The sequence below is a fragment of the Acomys minous genome (assembly GCF_964271855.1).
Source record: "Acomys minous genome assembly, chromosome: 18".
Lineage (NCBI taxonomy): Eukaryota > Metazoa > Chordata > Mammalia > Rodentia > Muridae > Acomys > Acomys minous.
In genome coordinates this window covers 4,243,256-4,264,522 of record NC_140501.1, presented here as the reverse complement: position 1 = coordinate 4,264,522, position 21,267 = coordinate 4,243,256, and the positions used below count along the sequence as shown (strand labels likewise).

At 43.5% G+C, this 21,267-nt stretch overlaps 1 protein-coding gene and 1 long non-coding RNA gene across 4 annotated transcripts in view; one reads left to right on the top strand and one right to left on the bottom strand.

The window, feature by feature from the left end:
• LOC311588939 overlaps positions 1 to 12,745 on the top strand; it is a 30,610-nt gene extending 17,865 nt beyond the window's left edge. The window contains exon 3 of the long non-coding RNA XR_014776365.1: positions 12,644 to 12,745. This is a non-coding gene — a long non-coding RNA (uncharacterized lncRNA). The remainder of the gene's footprint in view (positions 1 to 12,643) is intronic.
• OXGR1 (oxoglutarate receptor 1) lies at positions 74 to 20,268 on the bottom strand. Of its 3 annotated transcripts, none has more exons than XM_084767055.1 (2): positions 19,972 to 20,268; positions 74 to 2,664 (listed from the first exon to the last, which is right to left on the bottom strand). In XM_084767055.1, the coding sequence occupies exon 2, from the start codon at positions 2,646 to 2,648 to the stop codon at positions 1,635 to 1,637; it is 1,014 nt and encodes a 337-aa protein (XP_084623181.1). In that variant the 5' UTR covers positions 2,649 to 2,664; positions 19,972 to 20,268; the 3' UTR covers positions 74 to 1,634. The 3 variants fall into 3 exon arrangements, with proteins under 3 accessions (XP_084623181.1, XP_084623180.1, XP_084623179.1); XM_084767054.1 differs by having other exon boundaries at positions 74 to 2,718; positions 19,972 to 20,267; XM_084767053.1 differs by having other exon boundaries at positions 74 to 2,722; positions 19,972 to 20,266.
• Positions 20,269 to 21,267: the final 999 nt, after the last annotated feature.

The window sequence follows — 21,267 nt, the reverse complement described above, 5'->3', positions numbered from 1 at the left end:
GCTTAACAATCACTGTTGATATAGTAATAAATAAGTTACATTTTCATAGGAAAGACGACCAATTCAAGGAGTAATTATTTTTAAGTTTATTAATCATATCAACACATTCATTAGAGTTTAAAGTATGTAGACAGGTATTTTCTCAAATATTTATGTTTACTGATAATCACACACATGATCCAAGAATAACTTTAGATGTTTCCACAGGAGTTGTTTTCATTATATTTCTAAGAGATCAAGATACCGAAGAGAGTCAGTTTTTCCTAGACAATTCTTCTACAGAAATTAAAACAATATTAGATTGGATTTAGCATCTAATGTGTCTATGGCATTTGGAAGTAGTTCTATTTCATCAATTTGTCTTCCGTTTCCCCAGGAAAAGTTGACAATTATTAATAAAAGTTAATATGATTTATAAATTCAACAATTGTTAGCATGACCTACAACAGTGAAGACACAGGCCCAAGGGCAACCTTGCTTGCTGTTCATCAGGAGCTATATCCTTCCATTTTTGAGTCATTATGTTAGAGCTCAGGCTAGGCTGGCTGGTCACCAAGCTTCAGGGACCTGCCTGGTTCTGCCTTCTCAGAGTCGGGGTTCCATGTGCATGCCTCTGCAGCAGGCTTCTGTGTGTAGGTTCTAGGGACCAGACTCAAGCCTTTATGCTTGTGCACCAGGCACTCTATTGACTGGGCTATTTCCTCAGCATCCTTTTAATTGTGTTCTAATGTCTTCATACAGTCTGAAGAATGAGAAGAACTAAGAGGAAAGTTCAGAACAATAATCGCAAAGAAAATTTAAAGTTAAGAAAAAACCAACTTGTAAAGATATGAGCTGTATAAATATTGAGGAGGGCACACGTGATGCTTTTGGATAACTAACCCGCGGTTTCAGTAAATAGCGTTCCCAAAGTGTGAAAGGCCATGGAAGAGCATGCTTGACTTTTATTTGGCTCTAGTTTGTTTGGTTTGGGAGGTCTAGGGTTGCTGTACAAGCACCAGTTCCCACGTACAGGCAATGAGTTGGCGGCAACAGAAATCTTTAGGGTTTTATAGCTTCCAACTCCATATGCTTTACTGACACTCATGAATTTTGCTCGCTAATATCCCAAAGATCTCAATAAACACATTGGTGATCTCCTAAGAGCCTAAAGCCGATGACTCATAATGACCTGAAAGTACTGTAGTTACAAGGGGAATGTGTATTCTGGATTTCTTGGAAGTTATATATAAACTGTCGTGAGGTGTTAATTGATTAATTAATTGACATTTGATAAGTACATATGTGTGAATGGCATGTGGCTGTTGGTGGGGGTGGGAGGAGGCTGAATACATGCCACAGTGCACATGGAGAGCTCAAAGGACAGCTTCACACATTGGTTCTTCCCTTCTATCTTTTTGGGAACAAGGTCTCTTTGAGGTCAGTCACTGTGTCCAGTTGGCTAGCTGGCCCTGGAGCCTTTAGGGATTCTCCTGTTTCCTTTTCTGTCAAACCATAGGAGCACTGGGGTTGCAGGTGCTTGCCAGCACACCCAGTTTATGTGGAGTCTGAAGATTCCAGCTCAGACCCTCACGTTTGCATGTCAAGAGCTTTGTCATGGAGCCATGTCCCTAGGCTTGACTAAACAGCGTGACTCAAGGGTTGTTAGAACAACTGTCTTTCTTTGCTTGTTCAAGGCCCCCACTGGCTTTGCATCTCACTATGGAGCAGAATGCCTGCTGGAAGTTGTTGCTGACCACTACATATAACAGCAGGTTGCCAAAGGTGTTGAGGGCAGCTAATGGTCTAGAGACAATGTAAGCTCCGTGGATGTGGCTCTCAACAGAGCAGCTGATTGAAAGCAGGCGAGATTCGATCCGAATGACCCTCAAGACGTGGAAGGGTAAGAAGCATATGTAGAACACAAGGAGAAGCAGGATGGTCAGCCTCCGGGCCTTCTGCTTAAAGCAGCTGTGGGTCTGGGGCCCATGAGTCAGGCTGCTGATAATCGTTGTGTAGCAGAGTGTCACAATCACCAAGGGCAGGCAGAAGGTGGTGGCGGTCAAAATGAGGTTGTACCATTTGATAGTAGTGAGGTCATCTGAACTGGTGAGGTCAAGGCAAGCAGACCTGTTGGTCCGGGTGGTTGACGTGAACAGGAAAGTCATGGGCATGACGGCTACCAAAGAGATGACCCATACCCCAGCACAAGCTACCACTGCCCACCGAGTCTTCTGGATAGAAAAACAGCTCATCGGGTGAATGATCACAGCATAACGGAAGATGCTGAAACACGTGAGGAAGAGGATGCTGCTGTAGAGGTTGAAATGGAAGCCGAATCGGATGAACTTGCACATGAAATCCCCAAAGATCCAGTGTTCACCGCTTGCATAATAGTGGATGAGGAAAGGGAAGCTGGTCAGGTACAGCAAGTCTGTCAGGGCCAAGTTCAACATGATGATAGTGCTGCTCTTCCAGGGCCGCATTTTGAAGACATAGATGGAAATTGCCACCGTGTTCCCCGGGAAGCCCACAAGGAAGATGATGCTGTAGATGACAGGAAGGTACTGCATCTTGAATGAGATTTGATCATCGGTGCAGTTCCCCAAAGCAGCTACATAATCCAGGAAATCAGAATTGTTGGCTGGACTGTCCAGTGGCTCACTCATGGTTCCTTTCTTTCATCTTGCAAAAAAATGGAAGAGTTCAGATTGGCCATGGGAGTCCAGCACAAAAAAACTAGCTGATCAAAGAGAGCAGAGAACACTAATGAAAACAACGATCAATAGGTCATGGGAGTAGCTCTAAACTCCTAGTAGGTCACTTCTTTCTTTCTCTTTAACGCTAAAGAGAACCCGTAGAGAAGAGACTGAACCCCAGGAAAGCAACTGGCAGCTCCAAGCCAAGGAGAAAAGGTTGACAGTGTCTGAGGAATAACACACAAGATTAACCCCTGACTCCACATGCACAAGCACACAGGTAAGCGAATGCACATGTACACACATACACACAAATGCAGAATCACAAAAACGAAGCTGTGGTGAATTGTAACACTGTATGTGTGGTAGATTCAAAGTCAACATTCAGCTCGCTGTATCTATTTTAATTACTTCAGAGAAGTGTTACTGCATGTTCATGGGTGGGTTCCTCAGTATAACGCAGTACTTAAGAGCCTGCACTCCAAGTCCACGGATGACGCCCACCTGAGCCACTTTGCCACTGTGAGCCCCTAACTAAGTTTCTTTAGCTCTTTAGGTCTGGGTAGGATGCCATTTTAAATTATTTCTTCTGGCTTCTCTGACTTTGCTTTAAAAAAAAAAAGGTTTGACAGCAAATTTATAACATGATTATGATTATGAAGAGTTATTATGAGCCTATTATTTGAACGTAAATATTTTGGGTGTAAAATATATCCAGTTGCATGTTTCTGGGGGCACCCACTGTGTACTAATTAGGCAATTCTCCAGCTGCAAAAGAAAAAGCCACACAACTATATTTACAACTATCAAAGTCTGAGGCAGGAGATGGACACAGAAAATATAACTTTACTCCAGGTAACAAACATATATATCTTTCTTAAGTAACAAGAAAAACAGTTAGTGTATATGCCATAATATAATAGATACTCTATAAGATTAAATTGTTGTTGACCAGTAAGTCATTTGGTAGATCGTAGTTCAAGACTACTGAGATCACAGAGAGAAAGACAGGAGACTAAAGCAAAGTCACCGATGTGGGGCTATTTTACCTGAACCCAGAAAGGATTGATTTCTAATTTAATGCCTTAGCTGGGGCTTCTACTGCTATGACAGATCACCATGGCTAAGGCAAGTCATAAATGTGGTTAATGTGGTGCTTATGGTTTCAACGGGTCCATGGTAGTACAATAATAAAGGAGCAGTGACAAGAAGAGCTGAGAGAGAGAGAGAGAGAGAGAGAGAGAGAGAGAGAGAGAGAGAGAGAGAAGAAGAAGAAGAAGAAGAAGGAGGAGGAGGAGGAGGAGGAGGAGGAGGAGGAGGAGGAGGAGGAAGAAGAGAGAGGAGGGGAAAGGACCAGAAGGAAGAACTCCAGTAGAAGTAGTTAGTCTGTTAATTCTTTGAACACAGAATGCAAGTCACTTCTTTCTGCCTGACAGGATGACAACTAGAGGGATTCAATTAATATTTGTTAACTATATTAAAGAGCAATCAGCAACATGAGCAAATCATTTAAACGCTGAAGAATGAGGGAGGCGGTGACTATTGCTTAACAACACAGAACTTGGCTCCTCAATAACTTAAAGTGAAGAACAGAATTACAAGCCCCATCTTTGACCAAATAACCCCCCACGGCAGTGTTATAAAGACATTTAAATGACAATCAGCCCAGGGAGTGACAAGTTGAAGGTAGACACACCCACCTTCAGGTTTTGCAAAACAACAGCTCAACAAGGCATTTACTGGAGGCTGATTAGTTGGAAGAGAATTGGAGTTGCCTGCAAACCCAGAGCTCTTCCATAAAACCTCGCCAAAAGTATGACCTGAGTTTACAAAATATGTGTTACATTTAAAACAACACACAGAAACCAGCCCAGGCAGTGAGCAGGGTAGATGCAGGTTCTTCTTTCTCTGAAGCCCGGGGCCCTGCACACTCCACTGTCACAGTCTGGGGTGCTTTGTGGCCCACACTCTGCTGTTAAACTGAGGACGTAGGAAAACAGCAGGACAGCACCCCAGATGTAGGCCCTGTCTTACGCCACAATGGTGGTCCCCAAATTTGAGTAGGCTGTTGGCCACCTGAAACTAATGGATTCTTTATTACTGGGAAATAGTGATGCAGTGGGTGTCAACACTGCAAATTATGTCAAGCATGGATGAGTATGCATGAGAGAAAGCAAGCACCAAATGAATTTTATGTAGAAAACCATACTTTTGGTATTTTTTTCCTCTGATACCATGAAGATACTTCATTCTGAGGCTGGCTGAAGAACATGTTTTAAAAAGATACATTTTGGGGACGACTGTCTACTCATCTCACCCCTGAGCCCACAGATGGGCAAGCTGAGAGTCTGTAGGGATGCTTGCTACTTTACTACACAGTATCTATCCCTGCACTTACATTAAAATCGCTTCTGACAAGTGATGTTCTTATGCACTACTCTTGCAGTGCCTGTTTTATTCCCCTCTCACCCTCAGCATTTCCAGTGCTGCTCCAACATCAAGTTCACCGCTGACTCTCTCTGCTTTAATAAGATCTTCCTGTGAACTAGGCAGCTGAAGACTCAAAACGACGCATCGTCCAACTTCCTCCACTAGGCCTAAGAAACTCTACTGCTGGGGTCACTTTACCACACAGGACCCTCTCTCTCTCTCCCTCTCCCTCTCCCTCTCCCTCTCCCTCTCCCTCCCTCCACCCCCCTCTCTCTCTCACACACACACATATGCATGCACACATGCACATGTATGCAAGCACAGACAAAAACACATATTTATTGGTTTGCTTCTCTACACATTTTCAAACTAGTCAGAAGAACAATTTTAATCCCCAAAGATGTATGGCATGGAGGAGTTGTCCTTAAGCACAGAAGGAATCCCTCTCCTTAACCTTCTAGATATTTCTCGATGTTTCTATGCTCTTCCTTCAGTTCCCACTTTCAAACCAAAGTCCTGAACCATGCAGCACCGAGCTTGGAGTGCACCCTGGAGGGCGGCCATCAATGGGAGGCAAAGATGAGCTTTCACTCTGGTTCCCAAAGATTCCACATTTCACTGTGGTGTAAAGTGCAGGGTGTGAGAGGCAGCGATAAACTCCTCAAGCTTCTCAGAGATAAATCGCTGACAGCCTTAGGGTTCCTTGGTTCCCCTGCCAGGGTCCTGATGCTCCAGCCTCCCTTCACAACAGTCACTGTGAAAGAAGGGGTGTGGCTCTGTCTGCCCCTTGTCTGCAGCACATATGAACCCCAGTTTAAAGCAGAGTCATGACCTGGTACTTTCATTTCTGGGTTTACACCCAGAGTAGAGAGTTGAATGGATAATTGTTCACCTGTGTTCACAGCAGCAATGCCAGCAAATAGCCAAGAGATCAAAGCAACCCAATTGACTACCAGCACATGATGGATAAGCAATACATGTCGTAAACAGTCTATGTCCTTAAAAACCAAAGAACTGACACATTATTACAACATGGATGAAAGTGAACTAGGTATGAAATGACAGATACCATCTAGTTCTACTGTTTCACACACCTAGAGTTCACACACCTAGAAATAGACAGTTAGAAGGCCGTTGCCCAGGGCTAGGAGGAGTGGAATAGGGAGTTGTAAATGTTTATAAATATCGCTTTTTAGTGTAACTCCGAATTCCCAAACTATCATATTGCTTTTCAGGGGAAAGAATAATTAATCAATACAAGGTGAAAGAGAAAAATATGATTTCTACATCTTTAAGAAACATGCTTTACAAATAATGCCATTCTTTTAGAGTAGGCACGAAGCTTAAGATTGGAGGGGCCACATGAAGGACTTGTGTGAGCGTAGACGCTGGCTCGCTGGCTCCTATTTAAGCCTGGTCTCTTGCCCTGATTTAGAGAGCACTCTCTTCTTTAAAATGCCCCCCCCCCCCCCCCCCGTGGTACAGGATTCCTGCATGTACAGCCACAGCGCAGTAGAAGCCCAGGTGCCACCTGCCTTGTACTGCACTTGCTTCTTTGAAGTAGGTCACAGGTTTATCTCCATGGTGATCGATAGGCTCCAACCTCTCTAATTAAAGAGCAAGGGCATTCCAGTGTCCTCTGTTCCCCGAACTCTGCAGAGAAAGCAAAGTTAAGTAGCCTTCTCTCAAGGGTCATTAATTATCAATCCGGACTCACTACAGGAAGAACAGGTGCCGAGCCCATGAGAAATAGTCTTAGCTTCTACTCCAAGTTTTATGGAGACAGGAAGAGGAGAAGATGGGCTCTTCTTCCCTCTTCTCTGGCTGTTACTACGCAAACTTGATGTGACCTTCAAACGCCTTTACAGTGTTCCAGCTGTGCCTGGCTATTTTGTGGTCTTGCTTTATGTTTCTGTAGCATTTGCTGTGTTTGATGTTGAAGAAATACTCTCAGGAGATTACTTTTTATAATCTAAAGAAAAGTATTGGCATTTATTAATATCTTTATAGTGGATGCTAAGTGAAAATGTACTGATTAAATAATTTTATAATCTATAGTAGGGCATATGAGGAAATAAATTCATCCTTCTTATGGATTCCAGATTCCTATGGTTTTTTAGTGAGAATGGAGACATTAGAACATAAGTCAATGGTTGGACAAGTCATTCTCTGTATTTGTTACTTTTCCGGGATAAAACAATGTGACCAACGCAACTCAGGCTTGTAAAGGATCATCACAGCTGGGCTTGCAGGGTTGTGGACGCTCTCTTAGAGGAGGGGGGCAGGAAGTGAGTGCCCCCCCCCAGAGTATCCAGCCACTCCTCACAGTCACTCTTACCTGACTTTGCTCTAGTTGACCATGGCCTCCAGGTCCCCAGGAAAGGCTAGCTAGATCCCACAAGCTAGAAAGGACTCAATATGTGGGAGCTAAGGGTGCCCCGATGTGGGCTCTGTGCTCACCCGTGCCCTGTAAGTGAATCCATTAAACTCATCGGTTCCCCAACAGGAACTTTGGTTAAAATCAAACTTTAGGGTTTTTATTGAGATCTTAGGAGTGCATAGACATTTCCCAGATAGAAAAAAATTTACAACATGCAATAACAATCACCCTTTGTTATTAAGAAGTAACTAGAACTTAGAACTTATTCTTCCTTTGTCTTTAACACAAAAGTCTTCAGATATTGGTGGCATTAAGCAGCTCCCCCTGCCTTAAGCCCACTAAGTGAGCATCTGAAAAAAAGAATAGACAAAAAGAAATGAAGATGTACAGATGTCTTCTTGTCCTGTTCATAAAAAGAGCAGAAATCCAGCCTTAATTGTTCTGTGCATCACATATACCTCATACACTTATGAGTGTAGGGCTGTATAATGCTTGTGAGAAATTACATGCTTTCAGAATAAAAGAACCAGACACTGACATTGGATCAGACCTGACAGGATGCATTCCTCGCAGCATATTGGACATTGACATCTGTTTGGAGAAATGGGTTGAAAAGAAAGAAGGGGGAATATAGAAATCTATAGGGAAGCTAGAACAAAAAGTAGATTAGTGAATCTACTCAACGTAATGCCTCAATTGTCACTCACAGGGCATTTTTAATTCACTGGTATAGAATTTTGTATATAGATGCAAAATAAGTTTAATTCTAGATGCAGTGGTATAGAATTCAAATGTAAGATTATTCTTCACACACACTATATATATATATATATATATATATATATATATATATATAATACAAGATTTACTTCTAATGCTTTGAAAGTGTTATAGCAAGCTGTTTAGGAGAAATAAGTTATACAAATTAAATGTTAGTAGATTAAATCATGGTCATGTCAATTGCTAGTCTACTCTTATTACAAGAGTATACATCTTAGGTGCAGCCGATAGATTTGACTCTATAGAAAGATAAGGAAGGATAGGTAGACAAGGTCTTCAAAAACCCCAGAGACATGCAGAATATGGCATTTAAAAATGTTTTTATTACTTTAAAGATTCATTGACAATGAGACAGGTTAACGCCTGGCAACACCCAGCCTACCTCAAAGAGGATGATGAGCATCAAAGAGCCTCCTTACGGAGATGGCTTCAAATGTGGCAAACAAGCCACTGGGCAAAATGTCCTCATTTCTACCACAGACAGAATTCTTCCTTTAAAAATGGCAAGCTTGGATGCAGGCAGAGTCGACAACCAAACTCTGCCAAGACTGGGTAAGCAAGTCCTCAATACTTCTTGCCTCACAAATATGTCTGTCAGATATATTGGGCCAGAAGGCTGAAGAAGATGCTCTAATGTTATAGAGAGTTTTGGGTGACTATTCAGGTAGAAAACTGTCTCTGTCATCTTTTCATTTGGAAAGCTACTAACCTGCAGTCCCGGCATACTCAGATAATCAAGTTTATACCTCCTCAAGTCTCTGATGGAGTTGAAGACCAAGTAGCTTAGTTTTACAATGAAGCTTAGTTGTTTAGAGGTTAAGATGTTTTTAGGTCTAGATAGGTGTTGTAAGTTGATATTGACAATATGTGATGGAGATTGATTTACATTCAGAAATTTAGATGCACCAAGATAGGAAAGATGACTTCTTCAAAGCTGTCAAATACAAATAGCCAAAACACTAAGAATGTAACATTTATATAATTCCTGATTGTTTGATGGTTCTTCTTGCTATAGATAATATATTATATATATGTATAATAATATAAATGTCTTTGTAAAAAATAAAATGAAATAAAATATTTTCAAATTTAAAAAATCATAGAAACTATTATTGAGCAGGCTATACATATGTATGTAGGAATCTATTATACATACATACATATATATGAATAAATGTGTATTTTTGTGCATGTGTATATAGACATTTTAAGTTTAAATTTTAGACATCTATTTTTTTTATATAAGTGAGAAGCTAGACACTATAAATCAGTGCTCATTATTCACCTTGTAAGCTTAGAGTAGATATTATCATCCTTGGTATTGTCATTATAAGACATTTTTAAGTTTTGTGATTATTTTGCTCTGTGCACTTACTGTAGTGTGAGAGGAAAAAATATGTATGGCATTTTTAATTATAATAAAAAGTGCAGGAATTGTAAAAAAGAATATACAGAAAGAAATAAAAACAAATTGACATAACTAAATAATCATGTCGTTTAAATTACTTTGTTAAATAGAAGAAATTTAATAGATAAAAATTAAATTGAGTACTGGAGATCTAACTCTGTAGCAGAGCAACTTCCTGCTGTGTGCTTGGTTCAATTCAAGTATGAGAAGGAAAGAAAAAGTGGGGGGCAGCAGAGTGAAAAGGAAGGACAGAAGAAAGGGAGAGGGGAGTGAAGGAGGGAGGAAGGAGGGAGGGAAAATTAAATTGACATGTTTGATTCAGGTGATTAAAAACTCATTAGTGACCTTGAAACCATCCAGTCCTGTAGCGCAAGCCAAAGCCAGTTTCTGAAGTGAGCTGAGGGGTAAAATGAGAAGCTACAATTTGGTAGGAAAGAAAATAACTAAGACTGTTCCTGTGTGGCTGACACATTTAAAAGGAAAAAGTTAACTTATTCTTCCCTCTTCGTAGAAGAAACTTGAATGTGTCTCTACACAGAGGGCAAGCGAATAAGCCAGTGGAAGTGGACAGACTGAAGGGAGCCAGTTAGAGGAGGAGGGGCAGGAAGGAGTGAGAAGAAACGCCTGACAACTGGGATCAGGGCCTGCCTGTGCCAGGCTCCATAACACCCTCCACTAACTCCCACAGTCACAGCAAAATATGAACGTCCTAAGGCCCCCTCGCACAGAAGGGGCGCATGGAGGCCACACTGACAAACAATGACTGTTAGTAGGTCAAGAATGCAAAGGGGGCGGGGATTATCTTCTGAGACAGGAGAGAAAGAAGGTCTGTGAGAACAGGGTGGGTATACCACCTGTTTCCATCCCAGAAATGAGTTACCCTAGAAAAACATTAATATTAGAATAAGTTGAGAAGCTTTGGAAAATATCAAATGATTGAAGAATACCCCTGCTTAAATCCCTGCAGAAATCCATTAAACAAAACTTGTGAAGGTGGGCATAGTCTTAATATTTGCTATCAGTCAGTCAGCTGCCACAATTGACAGGCCAAATTGGAAAAAGAAATGATCAAATGGACTGCATATTATAAAGACGTAGACATATAAAGGCTACTGATGCCAAACATTGGCAAATGTTGGAGACGTTGTGTTGAGCATAGAAGGCCAGAAGCAAAGGAATTAATAGAGTAAGATTCCATCGCAGTTTTTTCAGGATACTAGGCTGGGGCCAGAGGACGATCTAGGAAGTTTAAAACGAGCACCGTGCTTGCTTCTGGGAGAGCACAGAAGTTGACCAGAAAAGGCAAGAAAAAAGCTTTTAGGCTGATATAGATGTCCAACGGCTTGACTGTGGTATGAGTTACTCAGGAAAAAATACAGTTGTCAGTACTCATTGAACCAGGGGCTTAAAATCTATGTACTTACTGTATATAATTATACAATGATCAAAAATTAATTAACTCCAAGCAAGGCTTGGATAAATTGGTGAGGGAAGTGGATGATGTAGTGGGATTTCTATAAGCATTCCAGGCAGGTATGTAGAGGTTTGAGAACGACTGAACAAAATCCTCTGTGGAGAATGAGTGAGGCAGACAGAGGAGGAAGGAAACTTGTGAAAACTGATGAAGGTTTGGAATTAGAAAGTGAGCTTAAATAGGTACAACTTTGTCTCTTGGGGCATAATTGTGGCTTGCAGGTATCTGAGAACACTGTGGTGCTTGAAATAAAAGCCAATTCTTAAGGCTGTCTACAGACCCACAGAATAAAGCCCAGGGATTTGCATATCAATGCACCCCTCTGGCTCTCCTACTCTAACATTAGGGCGCCTCCAGAGTGAAAGGCTCTCCTGAGGGCGAAACCAACCACCGCCTGCCGGCAGAGGGGAGGGGATCAGTGGTGGGAGATTCAGACTGAGGGCAGAAGTTGGAAAGCAGGTCACGTGACAACCAGAACAGACAGGTAGCCACAGCAAGCTGAAGAGAGGACTTACAGCTGTAATGCATTAAGTGGACCAGCTTGAGAAACCCAGAGGAAGAGAAGGAAGGAACTTGGAGTCTGGGGTCGCTCATGGGCCAATGTGCACACTCTGGGCAGCCTCCAGTGCTTTTTAAAAGATGGCTACTTGAGACGCACCAAAAATGAATGGGCAGGTTGACAATTTATTTAAGGAGAATTGGCAAAATGTTACATGCCCAAGGAGAACCCAGCATACATTGTTGGTTGGTGGTGCTTTAAGAGGCTTGACCCAGGTGGAGGTTATTTTCAAGAAAGAAATTTCAGAGCCAGGTGTGCACACCTTAACCTCAGCACGCAGGAGGCAGAGGAAGGTGGATGGATGTCTGTGTGTTTGAGGCCAGCCTGGTCTACATAGTGTGTTCATGGACAGCGAGGGCAATGTAGAAAAATGACAAATGATAAATAGACAGATAGGCAGGCAGACAGACAGACGGACGGATGATAGATAGATAGATAGATAGATAGATAGATAGATAGATAGATGAATATAGACAAACAGATGTATTCAACACTGGTTTATACAAAACATGAAAGCTTAAAACTTAATATATATTTTCCTGAAATATTTCAAAAAACTTCATTTAGGAGAGGCAAGTTCTAAAAAAACAAATAAATAGAATGAAAGCGTGAGGAAAGACTAATTTCCTCTCACCTCATGCTGGCATTAAGAAGTAATCGTCACGAGTCCTTCCACAGAGTCTAGGGCACTAGGAGGCAGATCCCCCCCCCACTCACCCCCCCCCCCCCCAGGCAGCATCCTGACAGGAACCTATCACAGCCAACAATTTGCCTGCAGCCTGGGATAACCCAGAGAAGCAGGGAAGCCAGCATTAACCCTGGACTCACAGCAACTGTAAGGCCATCAGGGTGGCTTCGGAGAGCCCTGGAAAGGATAGAGTACCGACATGTAGCAAAGCCATGTCAGTGTGTTTAGCACCTCATTGTCTGCCAGAGTGTGTGCAGACTGCGCTGTTGTGTTATCAGTAAGTATCCACGGAGGAGCAAGAGTGGCCTGGGGAATGAAGAAAGGAGCTGAGGTCGGCTGTAATGCTGGAGATGACTCCTCCATACATAAGCTTGTATATGTAAACTCTCATTACTTACACTTTGAGTCACATAAACTATATGTTGTATTGCTGCTCATCTGTCCAGTTTCTTATCTTCAGATGATACAGTTACATTTTTTTCTACTTATTTTCTTTTTTAGACGCCTGAAACCACAAGTCATTTCAAACATGAACGATCCAGATTACTTAAACCATCACCTAAAAGGAAGAGGAACAAGTTCAAGAGCCAATGCAAATCCGTCTTCTGCAAGCGTGACAAACACCAGCACAGCTCCATCTTTCTTTTGCCTCTGGAGCCCTCCTCTCCACCCGTCTACCCACCCAGATTTGCACCACTGTTGACTTGCCTCCATATTGTTTCCTTTGTCAAGATACACAGAGTAGTGCTCGACTTTTGTGAGCTCCAAAATGACATCAGCAACACGGGACAGGAAGACAAAGGTAAAGGTCAGTCACAGGAAGCAGTTCTGTACCCGTTCCAGCCTCTGTGGCCCCTGGTTGTCCTATCACTATAGCAACAGACCCCCAAATACACTTCTGCTCCGGGTGAAGCTCAGAGCTTCAGATTCTCCTGTGTAGAATAACCAGTGTTTGTGTTTTCTACGGTAGCGAATGCCTTCTGCGTGAACTTCACCTAACACTGAAGTAAGATCTGATGACAGTTATTCCTCCTGTTTCTACTGCAGTGGCCTCTTTGGAGAGCACAAGGTCATGGCCGGCGGCTGAAATGAACCTTCTCTGTCCTGCTAACGTCCTGTCACGTTTCTCTGTTAGCGACCGTAGCTGGGTGTCACTATTGCTTACTTTCTTTGCCTTGCTTCTGCATTTGGATAAAAATGGTTCTGAGACACACAGCACCTGCTCTGTGGTTTCTTTGTTGCATAATATTCAATCTCTTCCTTTTGACCTTTTGTATGGCTTTCATGATTAATTTTTTCCCAGGGCTGTGTTGACATAACAGGCCGCTGTACCAACCTATTAACCTTTTGAAAAATCAAAGTTGAAATCTGATTTGAGTAAGGAATCCAAAATAGTTTTCAACTACCCTGGAATTTATGAACAATAAGCAAGCCAAGCCCATCTCCATGATGTGTCCATCTCCGTTTGTATGTAGATCAGAAAAACAAAATAAAAGCACACATAACTTAATTACAGTAGCTATTATGGTTCCTCTGACTTCTCACAGAGTCCTCTTGAGCCGACGCCTTTTCCGCTTTTCCTCCCGACACACGATTGTTACTTCTAATTGTTACGCTACCCTGTGCTCCTCCCTCCCTCATTGTATCTGAGTGGTATTTCATTAAATTGGATTTTTTTAAAGACAGCCTTTTTAACTGTAAATCCTACTTGATCCAGATTATGAGTTTAACTGAATCCAGACTGCATAGTGATAATTGCAGAGCAATGTGTGCTCCGTCTGGCTAATCTCTGCTCTGAGAACAGTGACTCGCTCACATAAGCTCCGTTTCCAAGGACGGTTTATTTCTGGCCACTGCAAGGCTCCCCTCACCCTTTTTTCCATGTCACAGCAGACCGCTGACCTGTGGTCCCACAGGTCCCCCTGGCTCCCGCACCTGCCCTTTCAGCCTCGCTTTATTTTTAACTAAGAGCAAATGGGTCACCGAATCTCCCAAGTGTTACTCTTTGAAGAAGCAGATCCCCATTTGCCGTTGTATTATATATTTATTTGAAAAAGATTACACTGACACGGTGTTCCCTCGGAGCTGTAGCCTTTGTGGTTGTGTCGCTGTGGCTCTCATGTGGGGGGACAGCAGTGGGTGTGAGAATGTGTGAAGGTGGAAGGGAGTGTGGCAAGAGTGTCCTCCTGAAAACCAGCCTCGCAGACCAATTATGATGAAAGAAGAGCTCTGGGGAGCCACGGGTTTGTGATGTTAGGCACCCTGCGCTTTCAGTCACTTTCCCTTCAAAAGAGCTGAGCTCTGGACAGCGTTCTCTTCTGACATTAAACCCAGAATGCACATGGTCTCTTTTGCACCGTGGACTTGTGCACTTACTTGGGCCTTGAGCAGGGTCAGCGAAGTGACCGCAAAATGAGAACATGAGCTCTTAGGTTAAAGTTTAGAAGAATACCTTTGTAGAATTAAAATACAAAGCTCTCCTCCTTCGCCATCTGTCCCAGCATCTATCATTGTGTGGTTTACATTCCACGCCCCCCCCCATTTTAGGTTATTTTATGTCATTATAAATAAAGAAAAATTATCATCCCAGATTATTAACATTCAATTTATGACCCAGCTTCCTACTGTACTATGCTGTCTTTAAATGTAAATATGAGATCACGTATTTAACTTATAGGAAATATTCTCAAAATGAAACAAATCATGTTTCTCTCTCTCTCTCTCTCTCTCTCTCTCTCTCTCTCTCTCTCTCTCTGTGTGTGTGTGTGTGTGTGTGTGTGTGTGTGTGTGTGTGTGTGTGTGTGTGGTTTATGGTGTGTGTATGTATATGTGTGTGTGGTTTATGGTGTGTGTATGTATGTGTGTGTGTGCAGCTTATGGCATGTGTGTGTGTGTGTATGTATGATACACTCCTGTGTGAGCAGTTACTCATGAGTGCATGGGTTCATGTGCGCACACACATGGAGGCCCAGTCTCAGAAGTGCTATGTGCCTCCTTTGACAGAGGCTCTCATTGGTCTAAAGCTCAACAGTAAGGCTAGATACACCCCTGTTCTAGAGAGCTCCAGGGATCCTCCTGTCTCTGCATCCCCACTGTAAGCATGCACCACACCTAGGGTTCTAACCAAGTCCTTGTGTTTGTTAGTCAAGCATCTAGCCAGTGGGCCACCCTGCTCCCATTGCTACAAGTCTTACTCCATTGCGTATGCATGTAGGTTTCTTTGGTTTTCAGCTATGCAAAATTAATTCAGATTTTTTCCATATTTTCATCTCCCACTAAAGCCATCTTGAATCTACTGATGATTAAAGAAAATGTAAAAGCAACATGAGTTATGGATTGCTTCCTTTTCTTCTGTGCCACCATTACCATTGTAAGTTAATGACCTGCCCAGTGAGGGAACACACATGTAAGACAGGCCACAATATGGATCCTTGCTCACAAAGATCTCTTATGATGGCATTAGCTTCTTTCTTTATTCAAAGAAAGCACTGGGTTACACCGAAGGCAAGCACCACTTTAACCTGGGAACTGCTTTGGGTTTCCTTGAATCCTAAAGCATTGTGGTGTCAGAACCCTTTTCTCACTGGGCACAGTGAATGGAACTTGAGAACAGGGCTGCAAAGAAGGGCCAGATGTGTACATTGTATACACCTGCCCTCTCCACAGATGTGTACATTGTATATGCCTGCCCTCTCCACAGATGTGTACATTGTATGTGCCTGCCCTCTCCACAGATGTGTACATTGTATGTGCCTGCCCTCTCCACAGATGTGTACATTGTATGTGCCTGTGCCTCTCCACAGATGTGTACATTGTATATGCCTGCCCTCTCCACAGATGTGTACATTGTATGTGCCTGTGCCTGCCCTCTCCACAGATGTGTACATTGTATGTGCCTGCCCTCTCCACAGATGTGTACATTGTATGTGCCTGCCCTCTCCACAGATGTGTACATTGTATATGCCTGCCCTCTCCACAGATGTGTACATTGTATGTGCCTGCCCTCTCCACAGATGTGTACATTGTATGTGCCTGTGCCTGCCCTCTCCACAGATGTGTACATTGTATGTGCCTGCCCTCTCCACAGATGTGTACATTGTATATGCCTGCCCTCTCCACAGATGTGTACATTGTATGTGCCTGTGCCTGCCCTCTCCACAGATGTGTACATTGTATGTGCTGCCCTCTCCACAGATGTGTACATTGTATATGCCTGCCCTCTCCACAGATGTGTACATTGTATACACCTGCCCTCTCCACAGATGTGTACATTGCATATGCCTGCCCTCTCCACAGATGTGTACATTGTATGTGCCTGTGCCTGCTCTCTCCACAGATGTATACATTGTATGTGCCTGCCCTCTCCACAGATGTGTACATTGTATGTGCCTGTGCCTGCCCTCTCCACAGATGTGTACATTGTATGTGCCTGCCCTCTCCACAGATGTGTACATTGTATGTGCCTGCCCTCTCCACAGATGTGTACATTGTATGTGCCTGCCCTCTCCACTCATGTTCCACCTGCCCCACCACAATTCACTCATAAACCTATGTTCAAAGATGACATCATGTATGATCCCAGGCAGCAAGCAAAGAACCCTTTTACTTGTAGTGCTTTGGGATCAGGCTGCACAGCCAGTAGGTTGGCCCTGGGCTTAAGCTAAGAAACCATGTGTGACTGACTCAGCTTCAACCTGAGTGAATCTATCGCATTTTAAGCATATTTTCACAAATGTGAAATAGGCATTTCTCAAATAGGCAGAGCTTATATACTTCTTTCCAAAGTTTGTAGACAACAAAAGGCATCAAAATGGGTTGTCTCTGAGGCTGTCTGTCATCTCTGGTTCCCTGTCTTATGTTACAGAACAGTCTGAAAAGCTTCAACCTGTCAGGATGACCACTGGCTTCCACTATGAGTATATCTCCCAGAGCCTTGTGTGGTTGCTGACTGTTTGGGGGGATACAGGATACGGCAAAGGTACATATATATAAAAGTGGGCATTGCCTGAACCTGATGACTCTCCACCCAAAGGAAGCTAATGTGGGTAACTGTGACCTGAGATATAAAGTCATAAAAAGGCCAATGAAGGAGGGGTACCAAAGGCTCCACAGCCTGTGACAAAGAAGGCTTTATAGTCCTTCCATTGCACAGAGGATGTCCACACAAACAGGATCTCCCACGGCCCAGCCTGTCCCTGGACCCCTGTGTATCAGTGGCAGATGTGAATTTTTGACCCTCCTTCCTCTGTCTCTGGAGTTCTGAGGTCACAGGCATGGACCATCAAGCCCAGCTGTGCTTCAGGCTTTTTAAAACTAAATGCCGCCCCCCAAACAAGGGAGACTTAAATAGTCAGTCCTCAGACACAGTGGGACAGTCAGTCACCAAGGACTCAGCACGGAGTCATTCTGTAAGATGTCCTCATCCCATCGCACATCGATAGAAATGGTCAGGAGTAATATGTGCATGCTTCTCCAGGGAGCGGCATTCTATTTGCATCTTCTCCCTGGGCTCCGTGGACAGCTGGGACACAAAGCCTCGTCCCTTGACATAGCGTACTGGGCTTCTGGGAAGTACAGTATAGCAGGTTCTGAGGTGGATGTCCTCGTGTCCATCCTCCCCTTTTTGCCCTTGTGCGCTGATCCTGACTACATACGCATGCGGGGATAAACACAGACCAGTTCTGACCTGCTGCCTAAGGCAAGCCTCTGCCTGTGACCTGTACTTTGCATGCAGCGGGGTACCACAGGATCCATCCCTGAGGCAGGGGGAGCTCAGTGGGCAGGGCTGGGTTTGTGATGGTGTAGGAAAGCACTGTCTCTATTCTGTCTCCTGAACCCACCGGGAAGAAACTTCCAGACACCTTACATTCACTGCGCCTCATGTTGCATAGATGAAGTGGGTCGTGGATGTGGATGGGAATCCCGCTAAAGAATAGCTCAGTAAAGTGAGCATGGCAGCCGCTGAGTTGAACACAATAACTCCCATACTGCTGAGCTTGGCTCTGTGTTTTCCTAATGGGATGACCTTGGACAAGTCATTTACACAGCATAGGGAAACTGTTTTGTGAACAGTAACAGGAGGTACTGCTACCATGTGTCCACAGCCAAGCCAGGCTATAGGGATTCAAAATATCCACAGTTCCATGCCTATCTGAAATAAATGCACAAACTAGTTGTCCAGAAATATCCAATACATGGCCAAATTTTATTTCATATCAATATAGTCTATATTACTAATGACAAATACACTTTACACTGTGATATTGGGCCTAGCCTTAGTCTCATCTTACCTGTGAAGTAATAAGGCACTAAAAACTTGAATAAACCTCACACTGGGGTAGAAAAAGTCACATCTAACCTATGAAACCCATGAAGACCAAGTCCAGAGCTCAGACTTCACCTTGGCACCATGACTTCTCTTGTCACTAAATGGATGCTCCAGACAGTGACTGTCAGATTTGCTTCTGAAGAGCTCAGTATGAACATCCTCCCAAGCCTTGCTTCCGGCAGATACCTTCCCCTCTGCCACTTACTCTAGCTGCAGGCTAAGGCACTGTAATAGCTCAAACACAAGGGCGTGAGGCCTCACCAATATTTCCCCTGTTAAAGGTCTCTGCACAGGGCAGCCCATGACGACGCACACTTCTTTGTGATGACCCTCACACAACCCTGAAGACAGGATAATCAACACCAACTGGAGATGACACTCTAGGACCGTCCCAAAACATACGACACAGACAAGAGCTCAGCTATTTGGGGCTGGTCTTGTCGACTCATACCACATTTAGCAAAATATCTTAAGGGGACTCTGCTTTATCATGAATTCTTACTCAAAAGTCCTGGCCCCTTGCATGGATTCTGTGAAGCAGAAATTGGTCTCATACATGACATGGAAACAAACACCCTTCCTATTGACAGGGCTTGGACAGGATAAGCCAATGGGGGCATTTGAACACAGAGCCACAGTAATAACAGCAACGCCCTGGGTCTGGAGAGATGGCTACGTGTTTAAGAGCACTCGCTCGCTCCTGAGGAAAGCCAGGGTCAGGTCCCAGCACCCATATGACAGCTTACAACTGTCTGTAGCTCAGTTCCAAGGGATCTGACACTCGCTTCTAACCTCTGAGTATATTATATTATATTATATTATATTATATTATATTATATTATATTTCTTATATTATATTACATTATATTTTTTATATTATAGTCAACAGAAGGCGCTCCTAAGGAGTAACAGCTGAGATCAACTCCTGACCTCTACACACATGCATCATGCATGCACACACACACACATATGTCTTACACATAAACATTCAGAGAAAGGGAGAGGGAGAGAGAAGGAAAAAAAAGACAAAAATAGACCAGGGTGACCCCAAGCTATGCTATGATCAGCCAAGGATATGTCTGACACGCTAGCTGTGTGTCTTTTCCCTTTGCCCGTTCCAATACTTGGCCCTTAGTAGCCATACAAGGTATGGTAGTTAAGGCAGGAAGTCAGTGGACATCTTTGGGCATCAGATCTGCTGAGGCGCCAGTAGACCCCATCAATTGCTTTGCAATTGACACAGTACCTTGGCAGACCCCTGGCTTTCCATGTCGCTGCTTCTCTCCTTCCGGTCAACTCCTGTGGACGCTGAGTGGACTCCCTGCACCTCCTCAGCCTCCTAAGGGCCGTTTCCTGCAGCAGCGGACTCAGGCTCACTCCAGCTGTGTTCTAGAATGGGTCCTACTTTATATTCAGCTTTACTGTTTTCATTTTAAAACCTGGCCTGTTAACATAAACGACATAAATTACCCCTAATGCCCCTCACCTTCGTGTGGCCAGAGAGCAATAAAAATGTCCAGCACAGACAAGCTAGAGGCAGCAGAAAGCACTTGCATGCAGCGCTGGAGAGCAGTGTGCCTCGTCCTGTTGCTGTTGATGCTTTTACAGAACACTGTATTATGACATTCCTTTTAATTGCATGTTCTGTTTTCACCCTCAAACTCAATGTGCTTCTAAGGATGTTGACAAAGTAAGCATTTTGTTCATTTGGATTTTAGTTGTGGAGGTGGTGTGCATATTAAAAATTAAGCCCTTCACTGGGTACATGTATGGGGGGCTACACACTTTATTTCTCATCTCCAGATCTAAGAGAACCACCTTGTGCTATTCTTTGCTCCTATAGAAAGGTAGACGGTAGACATCCCATATTATCCCCTCAGTGGGCCAGCAGCTCTGTGGAAACAGGAGGCACACAAAGTGGCGGCGTACTGTGTGCTATCTTTTGGTTGTAAAACTATTTGCAGTTTCTTATTTATTTTCAAAACATCCCTGGGAGGCACCAGAGATCAACACGCATTGTACACAGCGAGGCCTGGTGGGAAGGAAGTGCACCCAGTTGGTCACACAGGGACATGGGCTGTTTTACACCACACTCCACTTGGCTTTTATCTTGTTCTGACCTCTGGAAGCTACAGGTCTCTGTCTCCTCAGCAGGCAGTCCGGGAGCCCTTTCCTTCACCCTTTCTGGTATTTAATCATCTGTGACATTGTCAACAATTCTTACATGGCATTCTCTCCCACAAAAGATCGAGTCTTAGGAAATTCTCAAGAGAAAGTAAGGAAGACCCATGATTTGGGGACTTTCTTGGATAATGTTCAGAACATGTCACTTTCTGTGGTTTACGATAAAAATGTATATATGGCATATTAGAACTCTAGATTTTTCTAGAACACACCCATTTTTAAATTAATTAGTTTATTCACTTTATATCCTCATCACAGCCCCTTCCCTCCTCTCCTCCTGGCCCCACCTTCCCTCCCTCATCTCTCTCCCCTATTCCTATGAAAAAGAGGCACCCCCTGCCCACCCACCCCTGCTCCT

What these genes read in the sequence shown, in the direction of transcription:
- OXGR1 (XM_084767055.1), bottom strand. Translation starts at nt 2,648, where the DNA reads ATGAGTGAGCCACTGGACAGTCCAGCCAACAATTCTGATTTCCTGGAT.